General features: G+C 38.4%; 2 protein-coding genes across 16 annotated transcripts in view; both read left to right on the plus strand.

Annotated features, from left to right (window-relative positions):
• Window positions 1-14114, plus strand: part of robo2 (roundabout, axon guidance receptor, homolog 2 (Drosophila)) — a 525042-nt gene that overhangs the window by 44207 nt on the left and 466721 nt on the right. The gene's annotated exons all lie outside the window — the stretch shown is intronic.
• Window positions 1826-8679, plus strand: LOC103474122 (uncharacterized). Of its 5 annotated transcripts, none has more exons than XR_014090653.1 (8): window positions 1826-3725; window positions 4528-4585; window positions 4704-4751; window positions 4839-4956; window positions 5093-5218; window positions 5698-5968; window positions 6204-7288; window positions 7434-8679. XR_014090653.1 is itself a non-coding variant. In XM_081614883.1 (7 exons), the coding sequence occupies exons 3-7, from the start codon at window positions 4714-4716 to the stop codon at window positions 6299-6301; spliced, it is 651 nt and encodes a 216-aa protein (XP_081471009.1). In that variant the 5' UTR covers window positions 1826-3725; window positions 4528-4585; window positions 4704-4713; the 3' UTR covers window positions 6302-8679. The 5 variants fall into 5 exon arrangements, 1 of the variants encoding a protein (XP_081471009.1); XR_014090652.1 differs by having other exon boundaries at window positions 6204-6366; window positions 6485-8679; XR_014090654.1 differs by having other exon boundaries at window positions 6204-6366; window positions 7147-8679.

Here is a 14114-nt window from a genome sequence, read left to right on the forward strand (position 1 = left end):
AACATAAATTGTTTATATAATTCAAGTTCAAAAAGTACATTGATAAAAAGCCATCACATAAAAATATATTTTTTTCATGGACTGTAGCTGTTGAATTCATTGTGATAAACCTTACTATTGTCTTTACTAGACTAAAGAGGAAAAGGAAGACTGGAGATCAAAAGTAATCTTTTAAGTAAGGGTGTCAACAACATGTTAACGCATGCAATTAACCTGAAGATTTTAATGTGTTAATATCACATAATGCAGATTAAGCAGACCTATTTTGACCCAAGTTTCTCTCCAGTGGAGGGTTACCTAGTTGACAGTACCCGGTGTACAGTGCTCAGTACAGATGGAGCGAAGAATGACAGCGAAAGGTGAAAGTTTTCCACAACAGCAGACGGCAACAAATATAGAACATTTTATGGGCAGTTGTCCAGGGTGGCATCAGGAAGGAGAGGGGAGTCCAACCACTAGAAAATAAACTTTATCTGTCAGTTATCCCATGAACCAGCTTACTACTAAGCTGGTAGTAGTAGTCCATGTGTAATGGAGTAAATTTCCCTTGGTAGCTGTTGAATACCAGGAGACTACATTACTTGCTGCTACAGCTTCCATAAAAAACAAACCAAAAAATGTGCTTGTATTTTAATTGGCTGTAGAGTGGCAGAAAGGGGGGCTTACCAATGGCACCGTTCCTGCAAGAACCACAACTGTGTACGTATTTAAATTTCTAGCTTGCAAAGTTAGGCATAGTGATTGTGACTAATTACAGTGACAGGGTGTAATTAATATGATTACATTTTTTAAATCAATTGACAGCCCTACTTTTCATATAGAAGCACATTTAGGAATTCAGTTCAATATCAAGTTCAGCAAATCAGGTGGCAGAGTGGAGCGGCATAGAATCCCTGGAAGTCCACTGTAAAGTTTCTAAAGTTTTTAAGTATTAAATCTGAAGTCAGTGCAGCCAATTCCAGAGCGCCACATTCTTTCTTCTCCAGTCAGACAAGCAGAAGGCTACGATTAGAGCGACAGGCTAATTGCCTCCATGCTGCACTGAACCAATGCAATGACTCATGAAAACAAAGCCCCAACCAAGTATTATGTGTGCATGCTATTCACTATATGGACATAATTTTAATTAGGCTGGCATTTTCAGTGTTAAAGATTCTTTCTTATTGGTGTTTTATCAAACATTTGACATTTCTATGAAACTGGGTTTGTGTTTTATCAGGTGAAAATTATAATCAAGACAAATTGACAGCTGTAACCAGAAATATCTCACCCAGCAGGGAATAAATATTAGTAGGAGTTTTACTTTTTTAAGTAATTTATTGATATAAGATGCTTTTATGAACATGGCTGGATATTGTTTTGCAGGTTCTATCGATTATTTCATCAAATCTCTCTACTGTCAGCTGGGGAATTTGTCTTGTTCAAATCTTAAAATCAACAATATCAAGATTTATTTGAGTTTGAAACAATGTTTATACATCAATGAAAAGAAAACCCTGCTGTAGAGAGTAACTCTGTTAGAAACATTGATTATTTGAATAATTTTACACTTGAAGCGGAAATTTGCAAAACTCTTTACTTAATACTTCATCTCTGCTACTCAGGCAACAGAGTTCAAATCCAAATATTTGGGTTGTTTACCAAATAAGGACTCTTGTATGGATGTGTTTTTTCTGATGCCACTCCACATACATGGATGTCAGTATTCACTGAATTAATCTTTGTTTTGATACTCCTTCTAGCACACTTTGCTGCTAAGAAAGCAGGTTTTTAACAAGCTGAAAACTATTTGACCAATATTTTGTTGGCTAGATACACACACACCTACACACGCCCACACACCTACACACCCCCACGCACGCATACTCAAACGCACACACACACACACACACACAAAATAATTACTTTAACAAAGAGGGTGAGGCATGCATTAACCCACTGATTATTAAAGCAAACAGTAATGGCCATGCATTAAGAGCCTTGTTTATTCAACCCTTTTTTATTGACTCACCCATGTTGTGACCTCCAGGAACCACATTATGTGCATTTTGATTGCAGTTCTAACCTCCATTTTAATATTGGTAAACATGCTAAGGCCATTTTAATATGGAGGCATGTTTGTTGATTGTATTTTTCTTTGCGTCTGATCATTAATATCTATTTCGATCATCATCTTTTGTCAAAATAATTGGATCTTGCATGCATTTGTCATTTACTGAACTAAAAGCTCATGCATGCGCTCTTCACATCTTGTAATCACTTTAATTTCAAACCTATTCAAGTTAAAGTGGAATTTTGTGTGCCAAACCAACAAGGTCTGTCACACCAATTTTGGACAATTTAAATCAGAAACACAGAAACTATAAAATTGTCGTTTTGAGACCATTTTCAAGTATTATGAGAATGACATAATAATACAAGAACACATTGCACTACAATTCTAATGAACATTTAGTACTGGAACTGGAAGACATTTTTAAAATCCAATATTTTAAGTATCTTCTAGATCCAATTTTTGTCTAAATAAACAAAAACAAATGATAAATAAAATGAATTTTGAAGTCTCTGTAAATAAAACAGCTTAGACCAACTCACCAAATAGAAAACTTTTGTCATCCAGTTTTTGATAGAGAAGATAAACCATGCAAAAGAAAACTGAGCTTGTTTTATTTTTTATGATTATTTTATTTATTGCTTATTACGACAGGCCTATAAACAAGTCTAACTAATACAGCTTGTACTGAAAGGAAAATGATTCATGCTGTTCACCATTAAAACAAAATGGAGACCATGATTTGCATAGGTTATAAACTTTTGATGCTGTTTTATAACTGTACTCTCCTCTGAACGACCTTATCCCTGACCTGTCTGGTGTGCTGCTTCATTTTTATGCTACTTTTTCTTTAGTTTTACTGTGAAGAAAGAGTCAACAACATTAACATAACATTAATTCATCCTTAAATGGACTTTAGTTACTAACTAGTTATGGAGGTAATTGATTTCATCAGGTAATTGATTTCATCGGACTATATTTAGGATTATACAGACATAACAAGCCAGACATAACAGAGTAAATGGGCTTTAAGTAACCTAATGTTGAGACCAGGAAGAGGTAGTTTAACACAGATTTATGCAGCTTCTGTATGGCCATGCACCCAGAGTGTCCAAAAATCAACTGAGCTAAAAGCTGATGTAGAAGGAGCAAATCATGCAAATTAAAAACATGAGGAAGAATAACAACCATTTTTCAGTCAGATTTATTTACTAATCCCAGCCCAACTAATACAACAATGTGTTTACGAATATTGAATTTGTTGTTTTGTGTCGTCCACCAGGCCCTTTATCTGATTGGGGATAAGGTCATTTCAGAGTGGGATTTTAACATTCATGTTGACACTCATTCTTAGAAATGGCTGTAAATTTATGGCGGAATTTCAGCAGTAACATACTGTTATTCTAAAATACGGTAGGACATTGTCAATTTGATTTCTTCTTCTCTTGTCACAATCAAGACTGACGACTGGCAGTCTTGATTGTTGTTGTATGTTAAAATACAATGTTAATTAAACACTTGTTTAGTCAAATTTAAAGATAGATTTGTCAGTTTCCCTAAAGAGATGGTGTTTGATAAAGAGTTGCTCCCACAATCGCTATGTATCTGTGACGTCACGTGTTTGCCCGGCAGACAGCAGTATGGCGTCTTGTCTGGAGGTTATCATAACAAGGTAAGTTCCCCAAATCTATTAAAACATGCTCTTTTTGTTCTCTCTTTAATGTATTTATGTAATGTAATGGTAATGTATTGTCTCAATGTTTGTAACTCCCTGGCAAACATTATACCACAATGTATGCTGCGTTTACACGGTTATGTATTCTATATCTCAATAAAGATCTATTCAAAAAAAGTAAGTTTCATGTTAAGATCATCATGTTTTTGATTTTGATTATGTTTTATGAATGCATTAACTTTCTGTTTGCGCGAGTATCAACTTATGCTTAACGCAAGTTTATTTTTTTGGATATCGGTACGACTGTTCAGTACAGAGGTGCTCAAGTCCAGTCCTTGAGAGCTGCTATCCTGCAACTTTCAGATGCTTCCCTGCGCCAATTAACACATCTGAATCAAATGAATGGCTGGTTAGCAGGTATATTCAGAGCTGATCCTGGTCTGTTGGAGTAAAGATACATCGAAAAGTTGCAGGACGGTAGCTCTCGAGGACTGGACGTGAGCACCCTTGGTTTATTATTTTTGTTAGCAGCTAAAGCTAGCCAAGCAGCTGTAGCACGGGGTGTCGAGTGGTTAAACGAACATTAAAACTGTCAGAAAGGCCGTTTGAGTTAACATTATTTAGCTGCGGAGTCGTTTTCTTGAAGTTTTCGGCTATAGACGGCATAATGGGGAGAGTGGCTGTGCTGGACCGGTGGTTTGATCTATGCGATCAAAGCTAAGCCAAAATGTTTTTGTCTTTATAAATAATAATGATAATAAATAATATATTGACTGACTCTTTTTTTTTTCTTCATTAGTATGTCATGTTGGTGACTGAAGCCTGTTATGATGACTTCAACACATTTCTTCTGACAGGTTGGCAGAAGAAATCATCTCCAGAATGTTTCTATAAGCTGACTAATTTTTATTATGCCTAGTGTCTGAGTTGTGTTCATGGTAATTATTTCTGACATTTTTATGCTTTATGTTGTAGGTGGTGAAAAATGCTCTACAGGGTAAACCGGGTGGACAAAGTATTTTGGTGGGTCTGATTAGTTTTGCTCACTTCTCTTCAAAATGTTTATTTATTATCCTAATGTGTCTGCTATTTATCCTGTTGTTCCTCCAGGCTGGGAAAACCAGGTATTCTTCTGTTGGTTCATGTGCTTCGTCCTACATCCAAAGGCCACAAGAAGAACCAAAACAGCTCATGTCAAACTGTGGACCATGTTTTCAGATATGTGCAGGTATGTGGTTATTCTAATGAGCCTACTTATTTGTAGAAGCACTTTCTCATTGGCTTTGTTTGCTATCTGAATGTAGCTGTGTTGCTAAATATATTTAATAATTTTTATTATTCGTCTTCTTGTCATTATGCCAAAGATGCAAGCCAGTGTTGAAGCCTTCCTCATTGCGGTGCAACCAGGACAGTCCTTCCTCCTGCATGTTGGTGAAAACAAAAGCAGCACCAAAGACACTTCATCATCAGTGATCACAAGATCATCCAAGGTAGCTTTTAATGAACTTTCAAAGCACTCTTCACCTTCAGTGCAAACTTCTGTAAATTAATCCAACCTACAGTTTTCAACATTGATGTGACTTGCGCAACAATTGAGGAGTTTAAGATCCTTGCTTTTACTTTACCTGGCAGAGTGGACACTCTTTATTATGATGGTCATTTAAATGCATACTGTATCAATGAGAGGATTTGTTTTATGTTCTTCCAATGAAGGACTTGGTTTATTACAGTCCCTGTGGCAAGCAGTTTTCTGTATGGTCAGCATTGAAGGCCATATTGTCTTTGAGAGGGTCCAGCTGACATTCCAGACAGGACAGTGTTGTCCATCTTCTACATCTTCAACCTCCAATATCAACATGAGGCAGCCAAGACTTTGGAGTCCGTCCGTCCGTCCGTCCGTCCGTCCATCCATTCATTCATTCATTCATTCATTCATTCATTCATTCATTCATTCATTCATTGTCTTCAGCTTATCCGGGATCGGGTCACGGGGGCAGCAGCTTCAGAAGGGAGGCCCAGACTTCCCTCTCCCCAGCCACTTCTTCCAGCTCCTCCGGGGGAATCCCAAGGCGTTCCCAGGCCAGCCGAGAGACATAGTCCCTCCAGCGTGTCCTGGGTCTTCCCCGAGACCTCCTCCCGGTGGGACGTGCCCGGAATACGCCTCCTGGACGCCTCACCAGGGAGGCGTCCAGGAGGCATCCTTACCAGATGCCCGAGCAACCTTTGGAGTTCATTCAACAGTAAAACCATTCCTATGATTTTTTTTACAATGAGCAAAATACAATGACATTATTTAAAAGTTTTAAAGCAATGAAGGTTAAGTTAATAAGTTATGATTGACATTTGACAAAGGTGGTGATGTTTTCTCTTTACATAATTAAAAACAGCTTTATTTATATATTGTACCAGCCGTATTCAGAATGCCAGAGTATTTATATTCTCAGGAATTTTTTGATTTTTGATTTTATTGTTTAGTCACTTCATTGAGATTAACCCAGAAAGGGGCACAAAAGCCAGTCATGGGAAGATGGTATCCAAAAAGACTGGAAAGACCATTCAAAAAAAAAAAGTGACAGTCAATGTTCAGGTTTCCACCTTCATCAAAAACCTGATGGACTTTGAGTGGCATCTCATTCAGGTTATATGTTGTCCTTTTCTTTTCTTTGAAATATTTCTGTTTCCATATTATTCAGGATCTAAATTGTATCCTTTTCTTTTTCCATGTTGGACGGTGCCTTCAACTGCATCTAATAAAGTAAGTGCCACTTGGACTCTTAAACCATTAATAGTTCACATTTTAAAACCCTGTTAATACTAGAATTCCACGTTATTTCAGCCATGTTGAATTTTAGATTTTGGAAGTCCTTTTTCAGAACTTCACATAACACAGGGTTAGGGATGTGATGCATCCTCTTCAGGATTAAATACGATACAGCTTCTGTGCATTTACAGTAAACTACATCCTCTTCTGTGTTATGTGAAGTTCTGATTATGCAGATTATGCATTTTAGAACCGCACCAATTGTAGCACTTCTAAGAAGCTTACACTGGGTTAGGTATTAATGTTCTATGGTAAAACTAAGACTGTACTTTAAAAAGTAGCATTACAGTTTTCTTGGCAGTAGCTTACTCATAAAGTGAATGCAGTAATAAAACTAAATTCACAGTAAAAATACTGGAACGCCAGTATTTGAAGGTATACTTACTTTCACCACTGTATTTTACGGTGGCCAACAAATCTCAGGTAAGACAATACAGTTTAATAAAACTATTATGTTTTTAGGCTTAACTTTAATCAGTCAAACCGATTTGCTCAGCAATAAATGAAATATTTTAGTGAAACAAAATATTCCAACTAGATGTTACCTGACTTAATATCTGTGTTTAACTGTCATTTGGGAAAGCCTAAATGAGTCAGGTGTTCTCCCTTGGTATGCTAAACCTGGACCAGCTGGCAGCAGGCGAGGGGAGCTGCGTGTTAATACAGAGGGAGCAGACGTCACCGAAAACGTCGGACAGATATTGGAAATAGGTGATGCACTGATGAACCAAGCAGAAATGTGAGATTTATACATCTACATTCTCGCCTACAAACATTGTTTAAATCATGTTGTGTCACGGCTGCTAAGCAACATAACGCCGAGGTGGAGGCTAGGCAGCTAGCTGAAGGCTACAGCTTCTCTGCAATGCTCTCTGCCTTCGCAGGACCCCTCTTCCGTAGACCGGGACGTTTCTCAAGCCCACGAAGGAATGAGCTTGAAAGGATGCAGACCCTGAATTCGGACACAAAGCTCTAGTGGTCTGTAACACTTATATATATATATATATATATATATATATATATATATATATATATATGTTTTTGCATCTCTTTTTTGTTTGCGTCTTTTCTTTGTTTGCTGCGTGTTTGCACCTGTCGACCACCGTAGTATTTTAACGATTCTGTATTTTAGTTCTACTGGGGTCCATATGGTAATGTGTATTTGTTATAAGTTGCATTGTGATCACTGTTATGTGTAGAGTGTTATGGGGTTCCCCTATCTGACTCTGCTGACTTCCACTAACATGTGATGGACCTGTCATGTGGGCGAAGGGATCAGGGGAGCGGGATCTGACAACACCGGAAGAGCGGAGAGTTCAGTGTGTGTTAGCAGTGAAGCTATTCAGTTGAGTGTAACGATTTGTTAGAGGCGCAGCTGCAGCCTAAGGAATAGCAACTCGCTCTTATTTCTAATACATCCTGTTGGCGGTACTACATCTGCGGTGTGTTGGCGTCATTACAGTATTTAACACTTTAAAAGGTAATTACAGGATTGAAAAGGTACATTTCCAGTAAAATACTGGTATCTACAGACGCCAGCTTTTTTTTAACCGTTTTTCTGAAAGAACGGTGGAAAAAAAAAAAAACCTGGCGTCTGTAGGTATCAGCATTTTTTTTTAATCGTTCTTTCAGAAAAACGGTAGATTACGGTAAACTACTGGCAGCTACAGACGCCAGTATTTTACCGTTCTTTCGAAAAAACTGTAAACTACTGGCAGCTATAGACGCCAGAAGTTTACCGTTATTTCACAGTATCCGTACCGTACTTGCATTAACGGTAATCTGCTGTCAGGATTAATTACGGTACAGCTACTGTGCATTTACAGTAAATGTCTGGCGTCTATAGCTGCCAGTATGTTACTGTAAATTTACAAGATAATTTCTTAGAGTGCTGAAAGTGATGGCTGAGATATATTCTTTAATGCTAGCTTAAGTTCATTTGAATTTGCCAACAACATCTACAAACTATTGTCTTCATACTCTGGATCTTTGGCACTGAGTGTAAACAAATAACAGAACTTCACTGCAACCCTATACTGTATTGTATTTCCTTTTAATTCATGTAATGCACTTTGAATTGCCTTGTTGCTGAAAATGTGCTATAAAATAAAATTACTTTTCTTTACCTAACATTTGGGCTTTTTTTTACATTCTGTGTAGTAAAACAGATTCTTATATTATCCTTTGCATACTAGTATGTTGATTACTGGAATCATACATAACAACCTAAAACATTATCCTTGCAAGCTATTGTGTAAACCTCTTTGATTTATTCTTTTTACCCACATATTACAACTGTATTTCTAATTATAGATATCTAACATGTGACAGAATGGGATGTGTCTGTAAGATCCTTCTCAAAAACAAAAAAGCTACATTTTTAATCATTACATTGTGCAGATGTGTCTCCTCTCATTACTTCTAAGCCTTCCCCCAAAACGCTAATCAAACAAGGAGTACGTCAGAAGGCGCAGAAATAAAAGGGTTTAATTATGCATTCTTCATGCATTAATCTTTCATGATTTGGGAATCAACATTCTTAATTATTCAAAACTCCAAAATGTATGAAAAGTCAAATGTGAAAAAGGCAGAATAGATTAATACAGGAAGAAGCAAAACACAATGTGCTTACACTGGATGGTCTGTAATAAGGTTTCCTTCTACACGTTTGACATGGTCAAAATGTTAAATGTTTAACAAAGAGGGTGATGCTTGTATTAACCCACTGATGACAAATTAATTACTTATTTTTTAAACACTATAATGGCCTAAGTGTGTCTTAGGAGTTCGTTGACCTGCTACCAGCCAATGACGTTGGAAAGCCTTTGACCGAGATTCGATGCCAGGACTTTCTTGATGCAAAGCAGCAGTGCTAACCACCGTTCCATAGTGTGGTAGAAACCTTGTATAGAGAAGTTGTTTCAAACCATTTCATCTTTTAGTTTTTATTGTGTAACCAGGAAGAGTATTTTCAGTTTTACAGAATATTTTTCTTGCCAGGTGAAACCAGACCGATGTTCTATGCTATTTATGTCATCTCAGCTGTTGAGAAACGATGGCTTCCTGGAGGTGTGGACAGGGTTGAAGTTTTAAACTTTAGCAAGTCACTAATGTTTGCCCCTTTTTCTGGAGATAAGTTTTTTGTAGTCTTTCAAAGAAAATCTATTTTCATCATATTTTAAATGGTAGCTAAACATAGTAACAAACAATCCCAAATAGTTAGGAATGCTCTTTTTTTTTACAAGAATTGTGTTCCTTTACTAGCAGTTCCTGTCTAAAAATGACTCGATTTGCCACAGTATAAAACCATTTTGCTCCTCTAAAGATATTAATGTAAAGGTCCTATGTTTGATGATCCTTTGTAGTTGCACTGGATGTGGGAAAAAATATATATATATACTGCTCAAAAAAATAAAGGGAACACTTAAACAACACAATATAACTCCAAGTAAATCAAACTTCTGTGAAATCAAATTGTACACTTAGGAAGCAACACTGATTGACCCGACGAGGGTCCCCGTTGTCAATCAGTGTTGCTTCCTAAGTGGACAGTTTGATTTCACAGAAGTTTGATTTACTTGGAGTTATATTGTGTTGTAAGTGTTCCCTTTATTTTTTTGAGCAGTGTATATATATATATATATGACCTGCACCAGTGAAATCTGCAGCCTGACAGTGCCTCTGTGAGCCATTACTCTGGAGAAAGTTGTTACTGTGGTTGGAGGTCACCCAAGCAGGTCTGCTGGGAGGGCATGTTTTCTGGTGACTGCTGCTTCCGCTCGCGGTTACCAAAATAAAGACCGAGGCTTGAGCCAGCACTTGGCCTTTCTCGCTCTCTCTTTCCTCCTGTCCCTTGAAGATACTTGCGAACACATACACTGCATTGCGTGTGCATACACTCCTGACTGCGCATGGGAAGCAGCCGAGATTCCAACCACCAGGGTCCTGGCTTGTCATCTGACGAAGCTTAACAATAGCAGAGAGCAGATGCCGAGGTTCCTGGGCCAAACAGATGGATGGTCCAACTTGCTTTGGATAAAGATCACCTCCCTAACCCATAAAGGCATCTTGGGGTTTTGGCTGTCAGGGTGTTATGTTTTTAAATAAATTAGCACAGCGAGGGGTAAAACAATGGGCTTTGGAAAACTCCAGGAGCAGTTTGCAGGAAAGCAGGCATAAAAGAGAAACTCACTCATAGGCCAGAGTCATAGCAGGTCTGATCTCCCAGCCAAGCATGTGCGGCCAGAAGGAAGGACTGGCATCTCTGTATGAGTCACTGAAATATTAAAGCACTTATGATCCTTCAGGTTAACTTGATAGGCTGATTTAATAGGACCTCTAGATATAGAAGCCCAGATCTGTCTTTCTTTGACTCCTGTGTCTTTTTAAAATGTTGGCTTCTGACTTATTTTATTCTTTGTCTGTTCTTCTAAGACAGACTTAAACACCCCTGACTTAAAGTATACTTTTATTTAATATATTTATTAAAAGTGTATTTTGGTACAATTATTTTTAAGTGTGTTTAAAGTTCTAATTTCGAAATTGATACAAGTATACTTTGAGTATACTTCAGATATATTTCTAGGTAGTACACTTAATACTTAGTATACTTAAAATGTACTTTCACAAATGTAAGTATGTTTGAAATATACTAAAGTATACGTTTTTCATCTGGGAAGACAGGTTAATTTACTTTACCCGGTTTTCATTGAATAGAAATCTCTACTTACCTCATTCATTTTTATAATTTATGGTAGTCACACCTCTGTGTGTTGAATTAAAGGGTGAAAAACTTCAAACTTGACTTTGACTTAAGAAATGACTAATATCTGAGAAAGAACTTCATATCACAAGATCAATCAAAGACAGCCCTAATATGTTGCTGATGCTACTCAGTTGAAAATGTGATTATTCCTGTATTGGCAAGTAGCTGTAACTTGAGGAAGGGGACTGCTGGCTGTCTGACCTCTGGCTTGTTGAGCTACTCTGAGAGCCTTACAGCCAGAGCGTGTGGAATAGGTGGCGTAATGGCCCTCAGTAGGGTGGGAGTAGGTGCTTAGCCAGGGTAATTTAAGAGCCTGACATACGGATGGAATTGGCGCTGGAAAAAAAGACTCTGCAGGGCAGCAACGATTAGACCAAAGGGTTCTCATAAATGCAGCCATGAAATCTGCTACCATGACAGGAGAGGTGGGTGAAGAGGGGGAACCCACCTCATGACTTCAACAAAGCAGCTACATTTGCAAAGGGTTGACTGTCGAGGTGAGGGACTCCATAATACAACAGTTCATCTGAAGACAGCTGATTTTGCTACTTGCTAAAAAGCAACTAGAGCATCAGGTTGACATCCATCCATCCATCCATTTTCTTACACCCTTTTCCCTCAGTGGGGTCCGGAGGGTTGCTGGTGCCTATCTCCAGCTAGCATACCGGGCGAGAGGCGGGGTACACCCTGGACAGGTCGCTAGTCTGTTGCAGGGCAACACAGAGACACACAGGACAAACAACCATGCACACACACTCACACCTAAGGGCAATTTGGAGAGGCCAGTTAACCTGACAGTCATGTTTTTGAACTGTGGGAGGAAACCGGAAAAAACCCACGCATGCACAGGGAGAACATGCAAACTCCATGCAGAAAGACCGGGGCCGGGAATCGAACCCAGAACCTTCTTGCAGCAAGGCAACAGCTCTACCAACTGCGCCACTGTGCAGCCTATCAGGCTGACATACTTAGTGAAAACATCCCTGTGTTAGCAATATAAAATATACTTGGAGTACAATAAGGAAAACAATCATCACCCAAATACTGTACAGTATTAGCATAGCATCAGGTTCTATACACACAATATTATGACATTTAAACAAAGCAAGTCACCAAGCTGTTAATCTGCAGTGTTATTAAATATTACTGTAGGAATCTTCTATCTCATGTTTTGATTCTGATTTTCGCGGTCACTATTTGATTCAAAATGACTGTAATAATTTCTGTTTTAATATATGGGTGTGCAAAGGATCCCCATGATCTGCTCCAGTCTGCTTTTCAAGGCACAATGATAAATGGAGACACTAACGCGTCATTCACATTTTTCAAAATTTTACATATTAATCCTTGCGTAAGTGGAATTACTCTCTCCTTGTATCTGTCATTTTGTTTCTATGGAGACAGCCTCCTCCGTTGAGAGACGTTTTTAGCAATTTCAAAATTTTTGTAGTTATTTAGTGAATAATCTTAACTTGTACATAATTCCTCACCACATTGGGTAAATTCATAATGTGGATACAAAAACCTGGTAGTGAAAGCGGACTAGTTGAAGTGAAATGTCAGCTTTGCTGTCCGAAATGTTTTTGGCATAAAAAAGGCTGCAAACTTATGAAACAATCACACAACACAACACACAGAGCTCTGTAAAATGTACGAACGGATATGTTGGTACAGCTGTACTTTGGCTTTGCATATTTGTGGACTTCCTGAAGTTCTTCATCTTCATCTTGCGAAGCTCATGTCAAGCTCAGTCTTTCTAGCCATTTGGTTAAAACCTAAATGAGTCCAAATGTCTCCCTTCACTGAAGACAGAGTTGGTTGAATCTCTCTCTGTTTAATTTTTGTAGTGTCCTTCTTGTTTTGGATACGTACATGCATACGTTCCAGCATTGTTTTTGTGACAACGTCAGATCATCCCACGTAGTTATAAAACGGAGGCCGACAGACAGCTGATTTGTCTTATTTTTTTTTTATTAACTTTGGGACATTTTAAATCAATTCTGAATTGTAGTAAATGAGAATTAGGATTTTTGTGTGAAATTGAATTTCTTTTGTTTGTTTGAATAAACCTTCATCAGGCTGCTTATTGATAAGGCAGAGAAACAGAGAATGCTTCCAAATATAAGGCAGGTGATTGGAAGCCAAGCTGTTACTGACCTATCAACCTCAGCGATGAACACAGAAGGCATGCACCTCTCATGCCCCTGTGACTCTTATTCATTTGAAGGTAAAACACAAATGGAAGGTTCCAAATAGTACTTGGCACCAGCATGCTGCTCTTTTATGTCTGGACATTAAGTGTAATGAAAGCCACACGTCTCCTGTCTGGATGGGTTGGAAATGATGCAGCTCAAATGAACCTGTCTCACAGTTAAATGTTTTCACATGTCACACTCCATTATAGAGGTGCTTATGCGAGCTGTTCCAGGTGAGCGGCGGAGGATGAGGCCTGGCAGTGTGGAAGGGGGTTTGTGCCCCTCAGCGTAGAGGAGGAGGGAGGTTGGGGGGGTTGAGAGGGAATTGGAATGGGGCACAGCTCATTGGGAGCCTGCTACTGGGAAGATGGGGAGGATGACTCATTAGGTATGGATCTCTGCACATCTTACACAGCAGCATGCTAATGTAGGGAAAACATGGCTGAACTGGGACTGCACTTATGAAAGACCATAATAATAGAGGGCGATGCGCTTTCTGTTGAGCAAGCACCACATCTTCACAACCCTAAGACATCCAGAAAAAATAGAACCTCACAAAAATGTTTTAATATGAAAATATTTAGCACATTTTTGTACTTCCATTT

Source organism: Poecilia reticulata, chromosome 13 (assembly GCF_904066995.2).
Source record: "Poecilia reticulata chromosome 13, P_reticulata-male-v2, whole genome shotgun sequence".
NCBI lineage: Eukaryota > Metazoa > Chordata > Actinopteri > Cyprinodontiformes > Poeciliidae > Poecilia > Poecilia reticulata.

What these genes read in the sequence shown, in the direction of transcription:
- LOC103474122 (XM_081614883.1), top strand. Translation starts at nt 4,714, where the DNA reads ATGCTCTACAGGGTAAACCGGGTGGACAAAGTATTTTG. An exon ending in ATGTTTTCAGATATGTGCAG is followed by an intron (nt 4,957 to 5,092) that starts GTATGTGGTTAT and finishes ATTATGCCAAAG; the next exon opens with ATGCAAGCCAGTGTTGAAGC. An exon ending in TGATCACAAGATCATCCAAG is followed by an intron (nt 5,219 to 5,697) that starts GTAGCTTTTAAT and finishes CATTGTCTTCAG; the next exon opens with CTTATCCGGGATCGGGTCAC.